This window comes from Musa acuminata, chromosome BXJ1-1 (assembly GCF_036884655.1).
Source record: "Musa acuminata AAA Group cultivar baxijiao chromosome BXJ1-1, Cavendish_Baxijiao_AAA, whole genome shotgun sequence".
In the NCBI taxonomy this organism is placed as follows: Eukaryota; Viridiplantae; Streptophyta; class Magnoliopsida; order Zingiberales; family Musaceae; genus Musa; species Musa acuminata.
The window spans coordinates 14,178,416-14,197,596 of NC_088327.1; the positions used below are offsets into that span (position 1 = coordinate 14,178,416).

Consider the following 19,181-nt stretch of genomic DNA (forward strand, 5'->3'; position numbering starts at 1 on the left):
ATGTTCAAGGCAGGCGTGGTCAAGGCCAAGTTCATGGGGAGCAGCAACGGCGTCCTCAAGCGCGCGGCTAAGGTGCTGCAGCGGAGCTTGTCTTGCTCCGGGAGCGATCACCTCGGCAGCAGCCTACCGGGTCGAAGCCTGGAACTCCAGGAGGCCGATGCAGCGGCGGTTCCGCAGGACGTGAAGGAGGGCCAGTTTGCGGTGGTGGCGGTGTGGGACGAACAGCGCCGGAGGTTCGTGGTCTCACTGCGCTGCCTCTCCAACCCGGTGTTCCTGAGGCTGTTGGAGCTGGCTGAGGAGGAGTTCGGCTTCCGGCATGAGGGCGCCATCGCCATCCCCTGCCGGCCCAGCGAGTTAGAGAGAATTCTTAGAGAGCTACCACGGTGACTGTAACTGAATCTGCACGAGAACCGTAGCCATCCATCTTCCATGGCTCGGAACTTCAAATAGCCATGCCAATTACTGTAATCGATGTGAATCCTCCATGATTTTTTTGTGACGATGAATAACTGGTTCAAACAGATCACGCTGGAGCTTGAAATCTTCAGCGGAAAAGTCAAACAGAACGGGCAACGCTGTATATGAAGTCAGCGGTAGACGTCGAATCAGTCAACCAGGAGGGGATCTGTGTAGTTAGTCAACGATCGTGGGCTTAAGGCGATGTTGATTTTTGTGGGTTTTATACCAAATTAGCCATAATGATTGTCATAAACATGATACTAATGTTCGATAATAAGATGAAGAAAAGTATTGTGGTTGGAATGCATCAAAATAGTCAGCCATGGAGATGTAGCAGCCGCTCCGCCCACCATTTGCCTCGATAGTTTTCTGCGGTTCTACTTGGCTCTTGCTCCATCTCGAGATCCTCTTCTATCGTCGAACATGGGGCCGACAGCAGCACAGGAGAAGGAGGAGGAGGAGGAGAAAGAGACGGAGATGAGCGGCGGAGCCGGGGGCGCGGTGGCGGAAACCCTGCTACAGGTGGTGGCGGAGGTGTCCGCTCTGCCGGAGAGTCGCGGGCCGCTGCGGCAGATGTGCTGCGACCTCGCGCGGCGGGTTAAGCTCCTCGCCCCGCTTTTTGACGAGCTGAGGGACGACGCCGTCTCTCTCGGGCCGGCCGAGCTCCGCGGCCTCGAGTCGCTCTACGCCGCCCTCGCTGGGGCCAAGGAGACCCTCCGATCCGTGAACGATGGGAGCAGGCTGTATCAGGTGACCGCAATCGCCTCCAAACCCCAATTGCCAGTGTGTTGAATTTGTTGTAAGGTTTATCCCCAATTATGATATCAATGGGTGAAATCTAACATCTTTTGATTTGTAGACATAAATTATTCCTTTTTTTCTCAACTTCTTTTAAAAACATTTATATGTTAAGAGAATATTTGTGTCTCGGAGATGACTAACTATTGAAAGAGAGTCGGGAAAGATATATTGGGTTTGACCTACGTAGGGCTTAGTAAGCTTAAGCCTTTTGGGTTGAATTGGGTATTCAATCTCATTTATGTTAATCTTCACCATATTGGCTCAAACTTATAGATCTTAACATTATCAACATCACACTTTAATCCCCTTGATTTGTTGTCGACAGGTTTTGCGGCCACAAAAATTTCAACGGCTGTTCCTTAAGGCAACTGAATCTATTGAGGAGGCACTCGGTGAGATTAGCTTGGACAAGCTTAATGTATCTGATGAAGTTAAAGAGCAGGTAAGATGAACAACCACTTACTTGATCCTTTCGGGCAAACATAAAATCCTGGATTTTGTTAATCGACTTGCTTACGCGGTCATATATTAGGACATCCATCTTATAAGCATTAAGCTTAAGTGCATGTTATCAATTTGACATAGCAATATGTATTTTTCTCCAGTTAGTAGTTAATCAAGCTGTTGGTCGTAGAGTTGATGTTTCGGTCAATGATGGATGCTAACTGGCAAAATCTAAGTTTCATGCTGACTGCTACTTGGATTTCCTTCCCCTCGTTGCTAATACAATTCATTAAATTGAATCTTCTCTTTCTCTTTAAATGTCCTTCCACATAAACTACCAAAAAATTGTTATATTGGTGTTAAATCTTACAAGCACTATGTTTAAGTCATCTTGATTATGGTGACTCAGACACTAATTGGTTTTGGTATCATTTTTACCAGGATCACTATGCTCTGATGGAACTATGATATCAGTTTAGCATCTCAATTCCGATATGTTTGCATCTTAAATCACTTTGGTACATGATATGATTCGTAAAAAGTGTTTTTCCTTGTAAGTGTTGATAGGTTTTATGAATTATTACTGAAAATAGAATTCATGATGGATATCCTCACTCTAGAATTCTTTGAAGAGAAACACAAAACAACAAGAAAAGTAAAAAGGGCGGCCCACATGCACGAGGCTCCACTAACGGAAAAATATAGTCAAAACAACAAAAATGCCAAACGACAAACAAATTATATCTACAAAAGACTTTGTTAAGTGTATCGAACACAAGACACTTAAAAAGTTAAGGACATTTTGGTGCATGTTGCTTGTGTAGGTCAGTTGGCCTCTTCTATCACTTTTCCTTTCCCATCTTCTATGAAAAAGGCACATCGCATTCCAATTGATGAAAAACCTTATAAATTGAGTATTCTTGTTCTCTGTCTCTGAAAATTCATTCATTAATGTGCATGGATAAGAACTAATTACTTAACATTTGCAGATTGAGCTATTGCATGCTCAGCTTCATAGAGCTAAAGAAAGTATGGACTTACGTGATTTACAACTTAGCAGAGATTTAAATAGAGCATTAAATGAAGGTCACTGTGATCCTACCATCCTCAAGAGAATATCCGAGAAGCTTCAACTCAAAAATAAGAATGACATTATGAAGGAGTCAGTTGCTCTGCACGAAATGGTAATTTCAAGTGTTGGGGAGCCTGATGTCTCTGTGGAGGAAATGTCGTCACTGCTGAAGAAGCTTAAAGATTGTTCACTCTTGGAGGATCCAACTTCTGCCAGCATTGAAAGGAAAACTAGCTTTGCAAAGCATAGATCTCCGGTGATCCCAGATGATTTCCGGTGTCCACTTTCTCTTGAGCTGATGAAGGATCCCGTCATCGTCTCCACAGGACAAGTAATCGGGAATAAACTTGGACTCTGTTTTAACCTTTTCTGATAACCTAGTAATGTGATTATTTGTGCAGACATATGAAAGATCTTACATCCAGAAGTGGCTCGACAGTGGACACAAGACCTGCCCCAAGACGCAACAATACCTATCCCACACTGCTGTCACCCCAAATTTCGTTTTGAAGAGCTTAATTGCACAATGGTGTGATGCCAATGGCATCGAACTGCCCAAAACGCAAGGTGGTCACCAAGATAGGAAGCCAGCAAACAATTCTGATATTAGTCGTGATGGGATCAACATACTACTGCAGAAGTTGGCAAATGGAAACCAAGAAGCGCAAAGAGCAGCTGCTGGCGAACTCCGATTACTAGCAAAAAGAAATGCGGACAATAGAATATCTATCGCTGAAGCAGGTGCAATCCCCTTACTCAAACAACTCCTTTCATCTCCAGATCCAAGAACACAAGAGCATGCAGTTACAGCACTTCTTAACCTTTCGATAAATAGCGATAACAAGGGTATCATTGTAAAAGAGAAGGCAATACCCGAGATAGTAAAGGTGCTTGAAAGCGAGAGTATGGAAGCAAGGGAGAATGCTGCCGCTACTCTTTTTAGTTTGTCAACTGTAGATCAAAACAAAGCCCTCATAGGGGAAGCTGGGGCTATACCTGCACTTATCAGTCTGCTGTGCCAAGGCAGTCCAAGAGGCAAGAAAGACGCGGCCACTGCGATATTTAATCTCTGCCTTTATCCTGGTAACAAGGTTGTCGCACTGCAAGCCGGTATCGTGGTACACTTGATGACGATGCTGGACGATCCTGGTGCTAGTCTGGTCGATGAAGCACTAGCCGTACTGGCAATTCTTGCAAGTATTCAAGAAGGCAAGGTGGCGATCGCACATTCAGACCCTACTCCAGTTTTGCTAAAGCTAATGAAGACCGGATCAGCGCAGGTTCGCGAGAACGCTGCCGCGCTGTTGTTTTCATTGTGCAGTGGTGTTGAAGAGAACCTTGAGGCTGCAAAGGAGGGGGGAGCAGAAGAGGTGTTAAAAGAGCTTGTTGAGACTGGCACAGAAAGGGCCAAGAGGAAAGCTGGGAGCCTCCTGGGGCTCATTTGCCAGGCTGCAGAGGCTTCTGTCAGTGATTCTGCCAAAACCTAGAACTGCTTGTTTTGGAATCATGTAAACAGTTGTTGCTCTTTGGGATCTTGCAATGACCAATGAAGAACTTGTTATTCTACCAAGTTAGTCTCAGTCTCAAAAATAGCACATGTATTGAAAGCATCACAACATATATGAGAAACAAATATTGTCTTAAATGTGAAAGATAAGTACAACTTACCTGCTTGTTGGTGACAAAATGGAGCTTTGCCAGTTTACCCTCCAACCTATGTAGGTTCTTTGCATTCTACTTGGCCAGCTTGCTTGTTATTCACTTTGGAGAGACAATAAACCTCTTCTTCCATCAACTCCCCCCACCATGCGAGCTCTGCAATGAGAGAAGAACAGAAAAAATAGAAAAAGAACAAAGAGAGCAGAGAGAATGGTTGCTATGGTTGCTATGTTGTTCCATACTGATTCTTTTTTACTGATGGAAGAACATAGCAAGTCCTTATGTTGTTGCCCACCTCAAGGTTGAATTCATTTATTACTGGTCGACCCTTTATTTTTATCTTCAACATGGCTTTGAGAAAAAGAGAAAAGAGATTGCATATAGTTCTTATAGTTAATGTGCATCATTTGATCATTAATTAATCTATTAATTAAAATTTTAGTTAGCATCAAAATACTTTATAAAACATATAAAGTATTCATATGCTCAATTTTGATCGTCAACCTGAGTAAGATTTCTCAAGGTACAAAAATGCATGTATCTTATATCTCATATAATCTTTTTAGTTCTTACAAAAGATCACGTTGAGTTTATCCAATTACATCTCTTAAGGGTCAAGTAGTTTAAGTGCTGACTTTTTTTAGCTTCGATTCAAAATAAATGCATATATTGATAGAAAATAAGATTTCTCCAATTTTGACGAGGAAAATCTTCTATTCTGTTGATGAAATCTTTCCTCTTAATCTGTATAAATAGGAGATGGACATATTAATATATTTAAGCCTTTTCACTTCTTCAATAATTATTCTTATCTTCTATTATTTCATCATTTATGAAGAGGTCACGATGAATGATAGTTGATATAACATGTCCTAGCAATATCTAACGGATATTGATTAGACTTGATATTTGATATTTGAGTTATCCATATTACAAACAAGAGACATATGCCTTCACTTGATAACTCATGTTAGATGTTTCTAATATTTTCTTATCCTAAGATTGATGCATCACACTCAAAAAGGGATATGTTTTGGATTTTTTTATTATAAGTTAAATACATCATGATTAAGAGGGATGTTTTGGCTTTGTTGATTGTTTCAAGAGTTTTTGATACTTTCTTGTCGTAGGCAGATGTATTATTGGTAAGAGAAATGCTTTGGTTTTGTGAGTAATATTGGTGTTTTTAATTTGTTTTTTCTTAAGCAAATATATTATGCATAAACAAGATACTTTTAATCATGTTGGATATATTACATACTGTAAGGGCGCTTTAGCATGATTGGTTACGATGAACATTTTGAATTTTTTTGTCCTGATTAAATGGATCATATACAAAAGGATACTTTAAATACATTGGGTGGTATAGACACAAACATGTCTTATATGCATATTTGTGCTATTCATTTATCATAAGTCATTATATAATATGACGGTAAAAATATCACACTCTATATGGTGATTATTTTTTTCAAGTATTAAGGTTCATTTAAAATAACAAGTTTCACAACTTTTCATTTTCTAAGATAAAGATTTAGGTTTAAATAGGCTAATCAGGTTAGGTTTAAACTTAGCAAAACCTTTTTTTTCAGCAATTTCTTTAATTTTTGACAAGGATTAGTCGATTGGATGATCGATTTTTGGACAAAGCACTATCAAAACTCGGCTTGTCGCACTTGGCTTAACCTATTGTTTGTTAGGCTCGAGTTTGATTGGTCTCAGTCGATTTAGTTAAGTGATTCCACGATTTCACGAATTTCTTTTTAAGATTAAAAAAAATTATATCCTATTTTAATTCATTCTTGTAAAACATTATGTCGTAAGTTTGTAAGTAGTTTAAAAGAGCAAATTCACTTGAATGCTTTCGTAATAAAGACATAAATGGAGAGGCTGATTTATACAACGTCATTTTAATAACTACTAAATTAATAAAAAATATTTATTTTAGATATAATGCTAATATAACAAAATCCATTCGGCTTTTTATTATCTTCAGTAGATAACACAAATGTGGCGTTGATTAAACTCCACACATGATGATGATGTCTTGATTGATAAAAAATAATAGTCATGTCATTATTATATATTTATTATATTATATTTATATAATGTGACACAAAACGCATGTGTTTAGGATTTGGTAAATCTCCCTAATGTCAAATATACTGATTTGCAACAATTGATATTAATATTTATCATTTATAATCACGCGAATCGGAAGGCTCCGCCTACATCCTCTCCTCTACCATGTCCGGTCAGCCTTATAAATAAATAAGAGAGAGAGAGAGAGAGAGAAACCCAAATGCATTAGGTGATCATCTTTTGTGGATCCGGTAATGTTATATTTTCTTTTTTTGGCTTTCTTAATCTTTTCTACTCAGATCTGAGTTTCTTACTGCCAAAAGATCATCGAAAGGATTTCTCGTATATCTAATAATAATATCTCTTCATATGCTACTTTGATTTGACTATTTACTCGAATGTTATGAGAGAGATCTATAAATAAGCATAGAAAAGGAGCTAAAATATTTGTCTAAATCATCAACATATATATAAATTTAATTCTTCGTTGACCTTCATGGAACAAGTCAATTCATGCAAGTGCTTGAGATTGAGTTGAAATATGGATATTTATTTTTTTTTTTTGCTCTATTTTTCTAATGTGATGTAGATATTTGAGTTTTTTTTTTCACCCGTTTTATTGTTCATTAAAAGGACCTATTAAATACAAAAAAAAAAAAAAAAAATGCATGTCAATTCATCTTGCTTTGTGACCGACCATTCTTCTTCTGCAAGCATTTCCACTCTTCTGATAATATTGCCTTCCTCTTTTTCTTTCATAGTGTCACTTGCTGCACCTTAAACCAGAAAAATGACGAGCATCACTACCTTTAAGCTAAAAGGATGGGGGGATCTACCTATTGATATTCTTATGGAGGTATTCAAAGAACTAAATCCGATGGATCGATGTACTGTAGCTCGAGTTGCCCAATCATGGCAAATGGCTGCTTTACATTCATCACTTTGGAGAATGGTGGATCTCCAGGTTCTACAGTCGAACTTCGTAAGGGTGGATACAGGGCTTAGGTTGCCACAAGCACTGAGGACTGTCGTGGCTTGTGGTCGAGCAAACGTAAGATGCATCATATTCCATCCCAGCTTGCATATGAACGATGAGCAGTTGAACCTCATTGCTCGAGGGTAATTGGTCCATTTGTTTCTTCTTCTTCTTCTTCTTCTTCTTCTATGTATATATGCTCTTTGTTGGTTTGTATAGGTGTCCTCGTCTTAAAAGGCTCGTCCTGCCCTGTATGGAACGCATCAGCAAAGCTGCAATATGCAATGCCATAAAGAACTGGAGAGGATTGAAATCGATTACCGTGCCTGACATGGCTTCTCCCCTGCACACCATCCAGACGATAAATAGGTCCTGCAAGAGATTGACTGAGCTAAAGGTCATGGGTTCCCTCCACGGTGAATTCGCGTCAGCCATCTCAATGTACCTCCGTTTGAAGGTCTTGAGCTTGCGGTGTTGCACGGTGTCCGCAGCAAGTCTAATGTTAATATGCATGTGCATGAAGCATCTTGAGGTGTGCAATCTATCCCATTCCCTGGTGTATCTCAACGAGGGATGGGAAGCCATGCCACTAAAGAAATGGATGGATAACATCGTAGGCGAATTACTGGTGGAGCAGGTCGAGCAAAATTCAAGTTTGAGAAGCTTCATATACTGTCAAGACTACGAATCATGCAGTGCGTGCAGGAGGATGATGAGCGGTGAAATGAGGCTCCAGAAAGAGTGGCGGCGGGATGAGGTGAATAGTTTCGACTTGGATGAAGATGACGGCGATGTTGATGCTATTGTAACAAGAGACGACCGCAAGAAAGTACGGTAAGGAGCGACGATGAGCTCTTGTTTGACGGTGCCGACGGCAACACGTCGGACATTCTTGCTTAAGTAGTGCCAATTTGCATCTACTTCGTCTCGTTTCGACCAATCTCTTAATCGTGGTTAGGTCGGATTTAGTGAATGTGCAGAAATGTGTCTTTGTTGGGTAAAATTGTATTTTAAAAATTTATCGAATATTATTTGACAATTTTACCATTCTAATAATTTTTTATTTATTCAATAGTGAATAAATATTTTCCATTTAAATTAATAAAATAAATGAATGTATGTATGTAATCTTATAAAAAAATTTATAAGCCAGATATACAATAAATAAAAATATTAAATAATCTTTAAAAATAAATAAGTAAATTTTCACTTTATAGAAGACATAAATCATTTTAATTTCTCATTAAATCATGTTATTGTATTAAGATATATTAAGAAAAATAATTGGCAAATAAACATTAATTTTTCTTTAGGGAAGAAATTAAAAGATATCCTAGGAAAAGTAATCGATAAAATTAAAGAATAGAGTTGGTGCGGATATTAGTAATACGATAAGATAGATGATGTTATAAGATATTTTAAAAAATTAAAATAAATTCATTAGCATCCCACAAATATTGAAATGGTAATACTACTCTACTGATAAGGCGTATTTCGGACCTCGACCACGTCATGATCCACGTCACTATCCACCTCTAGCATCAACACGAACATGGGCCCTCAACACAAGGACCGCCTTCCTCTCGCATCAAGCCGAAGCCCATACAGGGAGGCGACCTCTCAACAAGTCTCGTTCTGGAAAACTTGGGACGACGCCACATGGCATCGTTTCGTGCATACCGAGGGTCGACCGCATGAAGGTACATACTCGCCACTTGGGGGGTCGGCTGTCATGCCAAATCCGCATACGACCGACCCTTGGACACCGGTATAAAAGCCCCTGAGTAGCATCTACCTAGGGGGAAGCAAAAAGACTACTGATTTGATCTACGAGGGGCCCAGGTCAGGAATCCCTAGACCCGGGTTTATGTCCAGGGATGCGGCAACGCCCGAGCTAGCTCAATCCCATGTTGGAGCAGCGGCCACCTCGACCTCTGATCCAACCCGACCTTAGCACCGCCTCCAATCAACCGAGAAACACGCTCCTGAACATCGGCAACTCCAGACATCAACCCACGGACCAAGCTGTGCTAACTCCTCTTCCACGGCGCGTGAGTTCACCAACATTTTTGGCACTAGAAGGAGGGCCGATATCGTAGGAACATCCTGCACGAGCTCACCCTAAAGGAGAACCACCAACTATTCACCTCCCTTTCGGGCTCGGAGAGCAGCCCCTCCCCGTTCCCAGGGATGGAGGCATCCCGACGCCGATGCCGGATAGCTACCGGCGTCTGTTCTACGATCCAGGACTCTCTCCTCCTGGAAACACTTTAGAACCCTTGGTCGTCTCTCTCGAGGTGTTCCTTGGCTTACCAAGCAAATACAAACTTTGGCGGGGATGATGCAAATGGTCATCCTGCTCATCCCGCAGATCATACAGTTAGCGACTCCCTTGACCGACCCGACACCGTAGAGGTTGAACGTGGAACAGGTCAAGATAGGAGAGGCCCGAGAGCAGACTGTAGCCCCTAGAAACCTCCTCGAACAAAGTGCACTTGCATCTTGCCAAGCGATACTATCGCTCCTCGAGCCCGATACCCTATCATCAGATTTGACCAATGACTCATTCAGGGTCTAGTTGTCCATGGTCAACCGTCGCGTAAACGAGTTCTTGCACGAATTTCAAAAGTCGTGCGGTGAGGTTGGGGAAGACAGTTCGGGTGGATCCCCTTTTGCTTAAGAAATCTAGGACAAGCCCATGCCGCTCAACTTCATACTTCCGACACTAGAGACGTACGATGGTGGCTCCGACCCAACGGAACACGTCATTGCATTTTAGGCTCAAATGGCCCTTTATGACACTTCCGACACCCTGATGTGTCGGGCGTTCCCGACCACCTTTAGAAGACTAGCGTGGACGTGGTTTGGCCGACTATAGCCAACCTCGGTCTCTTCTTTTGTCTAGCTCGCAAGGGAGTTCGAGCAAAATTTTTTGGCTAGCATGCGACCCAGGCCTTCCATGGCCATGCTGCTTGCATTGTCATAGTGCATGGGCGAATCACTTTCCCAATTCGTCGTGCGCTTCACCATTGAAATCCAAGGGTTCCCGGATGCTCATCCCTCTCTGATCATGCAAGCATTTCTGATGGGCCTGCGACCCTCAAGATTCTTCTGGTCGCTAATCGAGAAGCCGCCTACAACAATCCCCAATATGCTCCAATGTGCCAATCAATACATCATCGTGGAGACCCTAATGGTAGGAAGACGCGACGATAACAAGAGGCCGAGGGTGGAATAGGCCCGAGGGACAACTTCGGGGTCATTAGCAGCTTAGCCCCGCAGGAGGCCTGACCAGCCCGAGCAGCTACTCCCGAGACCCTCGACCCTGCCTTTGAACACTTCTTGTACCGAGATCTTTCTCCAAATCAGGGAGAAAGGACTTTTGGGATAACCCAACCCCTTGAAAGTTACTCACAATAATTGATCTAAATATTGCAGGTTCCACCAGGATTATGGCCATGATATCGAGGACTATCACGACCTCCGAAATCAAATTGAGGAGTTGATCCAAAGAGGTCACCTCAGGTGCTACCTCAAGAAGCCAAGAGAAGCATCGCTATGCCCCGACGGCCCCATCGAGAGGCAAATCGATGTCATCATCGGCGGACCGGCTTTCAGAGGCAGCAACACAACAATGAGGAAGGCCTACACTCGAAGCACGGTGGAGAAGCACCCCAGACTTGAATCTGAATTCGAAATTGCTAGTCATAGGTGCCCAGCAAGCCAATCACGTGAGTGATGGCACGTGTGACTTGATACAGAATCTTTTTGCTTATTATATTTTGGCGTATATCACTTTATAACTATTGCATAAATGCATATATATATATATATATATATATATATATATATATATTGTGATGTCCTTGGATTTGTGCAATGGGAATCGGATCGTGATGAGATCACGATAACGAGATCGATTCACCTTTAAACACATATCCTAAATAATCCCGGTCATAAGTTACTCGAGAGGGACATCGTGATAACCGGACAGACTGGTGTGCTGTATACCCGTCCATATGATGGATGTAGCTAGTCTCATAGCTGCTCGTGTAGGGACACTAGGAATACAGTACAGGTGCTCATTGGAGAATGAGTTCACTGATTGATCCGCTTAAGGAATGCTGGATGGTTGATGATGCCTTATTGTCAAACAGCGATTCCGTAGTCCTAGTGGTATATCTGGTCCTTAGACTTGAGATACCAAGGATGTCCTGTATGAGTGCTCCACTCTTTGATATAAGACTTATAGGTTTAGCTGTCCCAGATCTAGTACAGCTGGTCATTGGGAGTGGTAGTCGACCTTACGAGGGCTATTGAGTGTCGATTGAAGATCATCCACTCTCGGCGTCATGAGAGGAATATCCCATGTGTTCTTGCTCAGACAAATCCCTGGCCAGGGTCATTCGGGTTGAGAGAGAAAGAGTTCTCCGAGAGAATCCGATTAGAGCGAGACTCGAGTAGAAACCGTATGGGTCTGACAGCACCATGCTCGATATACGGTCTCTGGGATATTAGAGGGATGAGGGACTATAGGTACACAGTAACTGAGGATAGACAGGTCCAATGGATTGGATTTCCCTGTATCGTCTAGGGACTACGGTGTAGTGGCCTAGTATGTCCGTAGTCGATGAGTCGAGTGAATTATTACAGAGATAATAATTCACTGAGTTAGAAGGAGTTCTGACAGGTATGACTCACGACCAGCTCGATATTGGGCCTAGAGGGTCACACACATATGGTAGGCATTGTGATGAGTAGAGGTTCGGATATGAGATATCCGACGGAGCCCTTGTCTTATTGGATGCAGATCCAATACCCACTAGGGGAGGACCCATTAGGGTTTGACAGGGGGCCTCTATAAATAGGAGGGATTCAAAGCCTCATAAGCTAGAGTCTTTGCTTGCCTCTCCTATTCTCCTCCCCCTCTCCACCTCAGAGTAGGCCTGGAGTTTTGAGGAGCGTCGTCGTAGCCCTACTGTGTGGATCACCACTAGAGAGGAGGGCTGATATGTGGATCATCGCTAGAGAGGAGGACGCTTGACCTCCTTCACCCTCTCCCAAGGATCTGCAAGGAAACAGGGATATACGATCTCCCTAGGTAACACAATCTACTCTATACGCAGTTTTAAGTTTCGCGGATTTTGCGCACCAATCTTCGCACGACGACGAACATCTCTTTGGGAATCGGGGATTTTGTTTTCTTGTTCTTCCGCTACGCATATGATGTCGCCCCCAAGATTTCCCAACAAAAATCACCTTCGAAATCGAAGAAGTTGAATACTCCCTCCACGACGATGCTTTGGTAATCTCCATTCAAATCACCAACGCTTGGGTAAAGAGAGTGATGGTCGACACCGGGAGTTCTGCAGATGTGCTATACCTCGACGCCTTCAAAAAGCTCGGCCTAACTAATGAAGACCTCACCTCCATGGCATCGGCACTTACCGGATTCACGAGAGATTCCATCTTCCCACTCGGGACCATTATCCACCCCGTTACCATCGGGGAAGAACCGGGAACCAAGACGGTAATGACCACCTTCATGGTAGTCGATCTTCCCTCTATGTATAATGCCATCCTCGGCTGCTCGACACTTAACAAATTGAGAGCGATGTCTCCACCTATCACCGAGCCATCAAATTTTCGACGACAGAAGGAGTCGGGTTGGCCCGAAGTGATCCCAGGGAGTCAAGGCGATGCTATCTGACAGCAGTCGCTCTCTTGAAAAAGCCGCGACCACAGCAAGCCCCAAATCCTCATAAAGAAGCTAGAGTACCGGCACATCCAAGACCAATTGAACAGCTCGTCGAAGTCCCCTTGAGAAGGGATCGACCTGATATGACCGTAAAAGTCGGGATGACACTCCCTGAAGCGAACCAAGTCCAGCTTATCGATTTTAAAGAAAAATACAAATGTATTTATATGGTCCCTAAAAGACATACCCCGAATCAATTGGGAGGCAGCCCAGCACCACCTCAATGGCGCGTGAGTGCACCGACATCTATGATAACATCAACATCTAAAGATTATCAATAGAAGGCCAAGTATGATTTTAGAAAAAATTATCAAACATAAATTTATATTTAAAATATACTTCGGATGCTGCATGTGTTCGTAAATGTACCCTCAAGCAGCTTATGTTATTAGTGAAGGCCACTTACGTACATAAGATGATATCATGGTACCATAAACATCTACATGTTATATCCCCAGCTTGCATCACTCGAATGATCCCATTTATAGCAAAAGTATGGTAATGTAGATCGTACCATTAGAAAGGGCATACATGTTATATCCTTCGCCACATCAAATCTCATCATTAACTACGAAAACGAAAAGAGAACAATGGCGAGCAAAACCGTCTCACATAACGGAACACGAGTTGGGGTTCTCGTCGCTGAACAGCTGCGGCGCGTGCACCAACTCGATGCGGTAACCGTAACCCGCGTAGTAGTCCATCTCGTTCGGAGGCTCCGGTGCCGTGGCCGCCTTTGCGTTGGTCTCCTTCTGGCCACCTCCTCCTCCGCCGCCGCCACCACCACCACCCTTCTCCTTCTTCTCGCCTCCGCCGCCCTTATCCTTCTTCTCGCCGCCGTCCTTCTTGGGCTGCACCACCTCCACGTCCCGCCTCAGCTTCGCCTTCAGCACCTCTGGCAGCGGCTTCGCGTCCATCGTCCCCTTGACGGTGACCAGATCCTTTTGGGTGTCGAAGACCACGCTGTCCACACCTGAGTGATACAAGCGTGATTACCAGATAAAAGTTTGGGTATAAGAGAATAATCTAAAAGCCTGCATATATTCTTCGGTGCTGCTATTACAGGACGATCAGAGCCGTACTCGTTCAATCTGACGGCGAAAAATAAGGCCCAGTTGGTAGAGAAAGTTCGGCCACTTTCTGGGGAATAATTTCCCTTTCTGCAATCGAGCGTAGCTTTTTCTGCTCCAGAAATATAAAGGGAAAAAAGGATTTGAAATCACCTTTAATTTTGGTGATGGTCTTCCGGATTCGTCGGATGCAACCCTCGCAGTGCAAACGAATCTTCAGCACCACCGTCGTCACCGCAAGCTTAGGTTTTCGTGAAAGAAGAGAAGAAATGAGGGATTGATGGAATCAAGAAGAAGGACGATGATACAATGCAGGAAGAGACGTGATGCCTTGTCCTGGGGTTTCTTGTCGTCGGGTTTCTTGACCGCGGCGGGCTTCTTGGCGTAGGAGGAGGAGGGATCGTTGGCGTCGGCGCCTTTTTTGGGAAAGTTGGCGGGGGAGACGAGGTCCACCTTCTTGTGGGTCTTGGCCTCCACCCGATCGCGGAGCTTCCACGGGTCCAGCTTTCCCATCACCGTCAGCTTCCCGCTCCCGGCGTCTGCTTTCACCCCTTCCACGCCTGCGGAATCAAAGCAATCGGATGGTACTTCGCGACGGATTCATCGGCCGCAATCGATGGGAGCTGGAGATTCGCACGCACCTTGAACGCCCTTGACGGATTTGATGACCTTTTTGGCACAGCCCTCGCAATGCATGTCCACCTTCAACACGACCGTAATGCTACCGCCGGCGTCTTTCTCCTCATTGCCGCCTTCTCCTCCTCGTCCTGCTCCTCCTGCTGGGTTGCCGGCCGCCGCCTCCCCGTTCTCACCTCCCTTATTCTTCTTCTGCGGTCAAGTTGAATGGCCACTGGATTAAGAAACGAAGAAACACTGATGATTAATGTAAGGGACGAATTAAAGCAGATGGAAACCCTGCCTTGGCCATGGCTGCCGCTCGCCCTCCTGCTTGGACAGTGGATGGATGGGAAATGGAAGACGAAGGTATACATATAACCGGGGCAGCTGCACGTCGAGTCTTCGGGTCACAAAAAATTTGCAATACCCGACCTACTTGTACCCCATAACTCACCCATGTAATCAGCGAGGTCTTCTCAAAGGGACCCATGCGGGGCCCAACTGCCCTCTTAAGTAAAGCGCGACGGCTAGATCATGTGGGGAAAACGAGAGTTTCCTGCGGGGGTCCTCTCATTACGTGATGGGTGTCGATGGATGGTCGTCATTCATGGGCATGGCGGGGCGAGATCCATGATGAGTTCGTTGGGCGTGGGAGAGCCGTCAGATGTGGACCGGCGCTTTCGTCGCGGAAAGAGGCCCGTTGCGTCTCCACGACACGTGGCGGCATCACGGTGGTGGATCATCGTCCCCCGACAAATGCGTTCGGATGCATCTTAGGAAATTTGCACGCATTTCATCCTGGAATTGCAATCGAAGTTGCTGGGAAACCGCTGAAAGCGAGACGTCAAGAACTTATTTGACGCACAGCGAAGTCGTGCTTACAAGACGGATCAGTCTCATCAGCGATAATTTTAGACATACGAACAAGTGGAGGAAGAATTTTATGCATTCATGATATAGTCATATGGAGTGGGTCTAAATCTCGAGTAGAGTTCATGAAATCCGCTTAGTGATTAGTCTTCTGGTGGTGCAGTGCTTGCCGCGCCGATCAGGTGATTGCACGAATTTCAACAAAGCCTTGTGTTGGATACCCCCATCCTGCGTGTACTCATCGTATCGTGCAACACCGGATTACGGACTCGTGGAAAATATAGGATGACACATCACATGGTCCCACAAACCGATGCCTAGTTGTCGACCTCGAACCCTTGGTCTCGGAAAGCGAGCGGCCCCGGTTGATGCCGCAGTGGATCGGCGGCCGCGACGGTGTCGTGTAGGGAGACGAAGAGGACCAAGGGGATGCCGTAGTGGCTCGGTCCTTGAGGACTGTAACAACCATCGATTTTGAGGGCGCGCGCGAACCCGTCGGAGCCGCCCCTCAAGGAGGTGATGGCCGTGTAGGGAGCGGAGGTGGCAGCGGCAGAGGAAATCGTTGTCGTCGCTGCCTTTTCTACGCCCAGTCATCTAACGGACCGAAGGGGCAATCGGGGTAACGGGAAACGGGACGTGAGATGGGTTTCATATTGGATGTCGATTAGACCTGTATATGGGCCGGGCTATACGGCCCAATTAGAAAAGGGACCCCGACGCAGTAAGTAGCAGAGGCGCGGTTTCTGTCGATTTTGAAAAGGACGGTCGGAGTTGCATCTCGGTCTTTCTCATCTCCTCCTCCGGTTCTCCCCATCGAGGAATTCAGCACAGATCTCTTCCACCTTTTCTGCATCCCCGTTCGGATTGAACCCCTCCTCTGAGGAAGAGAAAGGCAGGAGGAGGAGGTGGTGGAGACTTTTCTTGATTTGTTTGTTCTTCGATCTTCCATGGATGGTGGCGTCCGTGCTCGCTCGCTAATCAACGCCGACTCGGGCGCCACTGGTACCTTTTAGTTCATTTCTCATCTATGCTAACCTCCTAAAGTTTCGATCTTTTTCTATGGATTTTGATCCTTAGGTTCCTCCTGATTTTAGGGTTAGGGTTCAGTTTTTTTGGATGATCGTGACAATAGGTCGATTTAATTGTAGGAGCGAATCATGGACGGGAGAATACCCAGAAGAGACCTTTAATGGGGAGCTCAGTGAGGAGGAATGGGCTGTCGGATATCACCAACACCGTGAGTTCCGCAGGGATTGGAATCAGCCGCACGTCCTGCTCTGATGACGATAAGGAAAACGCAAACGTGATGCCTTCTCCGAGACCCAAGGACTGCATTTCTCAGTTGATGAAGGTGCACGACTTTTGCCTTTTCAGACTTAATCTACTATTAATTCTTTTCTTGGATTTTTTTTTGTTGTGCTCAAAAGTATGTTTTTTTTTTTTGTCTTTTTTTTTTGTTTTACTTCAGGAAAATACCTCTTTGTTGAAGCTTCTCGCTGAGAGGAAGTCAGTAAATTTCCCTAAATATGAATTAGTTTGATTCCTTACTTGTGTATGAAACTCGTGGTCCAAAGAATGATTGAAATGTTTCTTGTTGGCAGTGAGATCATTCGGTTGAGCAGCATTGAGTTGCAGAAACTTGAGCTCCAATTACAGAAAACCAACCAACAAAATTGGCAGCTAGCTAGAGCTAACTCTCAGATGCTAGCGGTCTATAACTTGTCCAAATACTTTCTCGTTTAAGATTTTTCGATGTTTTCAGCGTTATCATTCTTTTATGTTTCTTTGTTTGCAGGAGCTTAATTTAGGGAAAGATAGAGTGAGTCTTTTAGATCACCTGCTTTTGTTTCTTTTGCACTTTTAGTGTTCCGTTTCTATGGTAGAATTCTTGTAAACTGCAGCTCATAATGAACAAGTTTATAATTTTCTTTGAGATTTAGAATATCTTAACTTGTTATGTCTTGCTATGTAGCTAAAAGCATTACAACATGAGCTTGGTTGTACCAGAGCAGCCCTTAAATTGAAGACCTCAGAACTGGAGGTACTTCACTCACCATTCGAATATACCTTGGCCAATATTTTATCTGATCTACTGCACTGGGGTCTTTTTCTTTTAATTTTAGGAGAAAGAAAAGTTGAATAAAGAAATTTGTCAGAAGGTTGGCTCTAAGGTGCATTCTAAATCAAAATTTGTTTTTGATGATCCAATTGTTGCTCATAATTGTTGTCTCAAATTTCCACACAAGGAGGGAGGAACCAACCACGGTGAGGTTGCAGCAGGTGCATTTACGACAACGGATAAGAAAACCTCCAACCTTAATAGGAAGTGCAAGTCAAAAGCACAGTGTAATTTCCTTGATACTAGTTGTTATTAGATAAAATGTGATCATGTATGATCTTTCTGTTCAGTCCTCTTCTTTCATTTCTTCACTTAACATTTATGTTTTTCCTTATGCTAGGCTCTGCCACTCTGACCCATCAAGTACCATCAGAAGAAAAGGTCGACGGAAGAAGGTAATAAATTCTTTTGGATGCTTTTTTTCTTGCTCTTGTAGGGTAGAACTGCATCCTCACTGCTTCAATTAAATTAGGCTATCCCTAAGAAGGAGATCGATCAATTTGACACCTGAATCATATCAACCCGTGGAGAGCTTGCGTACAATAGAGGATGTCAAAGTTCCAGTTCAGTCAATCGGTGAGTCATCAGATGAGAACATTTCTGTTCAACTGGATTCTGCAAATGGTTCTATGATTCAAGTGAAGAACGAGGAAGAGGATTTGAGTGGCTCACCGAAGTTAGTAAATGAGGAACTCCAGAGAAGATCTTCATTTGGAAGGCCACTGCGAAAGGCCGCTGAGAAGGTCAGTTCCTACAAGGAAATGTCCCTTAAATCGAAAATGCGAAGGATGGAGTAAAAGCCTTCGTTCTACTTGGATTCCAACACTTCAGGTAGTGCCAACTGTGTGCTGAACACCCCAATCCTTCTACAATCTTATCATGTTTTTTTTTCCGCACACTTATAGTCCCTGTAAGCCAGTACCTTGTGTTGTTAGCTTAACGGCTTTTTTACTTTCCGTATTGGTTGAAGCTAAAGAACATCTGAGCCACGATGATGTTGGAAATTTGGAATTACTTATAGAAGAAAACAATTTCAAGGGAGGTTCCATATTTGTATGCTCTGCAGCTTTGGTAAATTTGACAGGGTTATATACTTGAATTGCTGTAACATCGCTGTTGATTAGTCAAAGTCAGTAGCTTCAAGCATATATAATTGACTGTGTAGTGTGTACTATCACTTCCATGTTTTGTTGTCAGCATATCACATATGTCATGGTTATAATCCCTCCTTTACGAGCGTTCTCCTCTTTCTA

The 19,181-nt window shown here is 43.7% G+C and overlaps 4 protein-coding genes across 9 annotated transcripts; 3 read left to right on the forward strand and 1 right to left on the reverse strand.

Annotated features, from left to right (window-relative positions):
• On the forward strand, positions 1-387 carry LOC135679306 (auxin-responsive protein SAUR21-like). The gene has a single exon (XM_065192899.1). The coding sequence runs from the start codon at positions 1-3 to the stop codon at positions 385-387; it is 387 nt and encodes a 128-aa protein (XP_065048971.1).
• A 360-nt stretch (positions 388-747) lies between these two features.
• Positions 748-4,443, forward strand: LOC135675524 (U-box domain-containing protein 12-like). The gene is made up of 4 exons (XM_065185763.1): positions 748-1,209; positions 1,586-1,702; positions 2,694-3,107; positions 3,178-4,443. The coding sequence occupies exons 1-4, from the start codon at positions 883-885 to the stop codon at positions 4,261-4,263; spliced, it is 1,944 nt and encodes a 647-aa protein (XP_065041835.1). The 5' UTR covers positions 748-882; the 3' UTR covers positions 4,264-4,443.
• A 9,267-nt stretch (positions 4,444-13,710) lies between these two features.
• Positions 13,711-15,170, reverse strand: LOC135587197 (heavy metal-associated isoprenylated plant protein 3-like). Its single transcript, XM_065078318.1, has 4 exons — positions 14,963-15,170; positions 14,652-14,881; positions 14,475-14,562; positions 13,711-14,224 (listed from the first exon to the last, which is right to left on the reverse strand). Exons 1-4 carry the CDS (start codon positions 15,015-15,017, stop codon positions 13,860-13,862), a joined length of 738 nt encoding a protein of 245 aa, XP_064934390.1. The 5' UTR covers positions 15,018-15,170; the 3' UTR covers positions 13,711-13,859.
• A 1,384-nt stretch (positions 15,171-16,554) lies between these two features.
• On the forward strand, positions 16,555-18,978 carry LOC135675528 (SHUGOSHIN 2-like). 6 transcript variants are annotated; one of them, XM_065185768.1, is made up of 10 exons: positions 16,556-16,811; positions 16,958-17,160; positions 17,278-17,315; positions 17,411-17,519; positions 17,605-17,628; positions 17,782-17,850; positions 17,933-17,980; positions 18,056-18,155; positions 18,269-18,323; positions 18,401-18,978. In XM_065185768.1, exons 1-10 carry the CDS (start codon positions 16,757-16,759, stop codon positions 18,723-18,725), a joined length of 1,026 nt encoding a protein of 341 aa, XP_065041840.1. In that variant the 5' UTR covers positions 16,556-16,756; the 3' UTR covers positions 18,726-18,978. The 6 variants fall into 6 exon arrangements, with proteins under 6 accessions (XP_065041872.1, XP_065041878.1, XP_065041840.1 ...); XM_065185776.1 differs by having other exon boundaries at positions 17,933-17,968; XM_065185793.1 differs by having other exon boundaries at positions 16,562-16,714.
• The last annotated feature ends 203 nt before the right edge of the window (positions 18,979-19,181 follow it).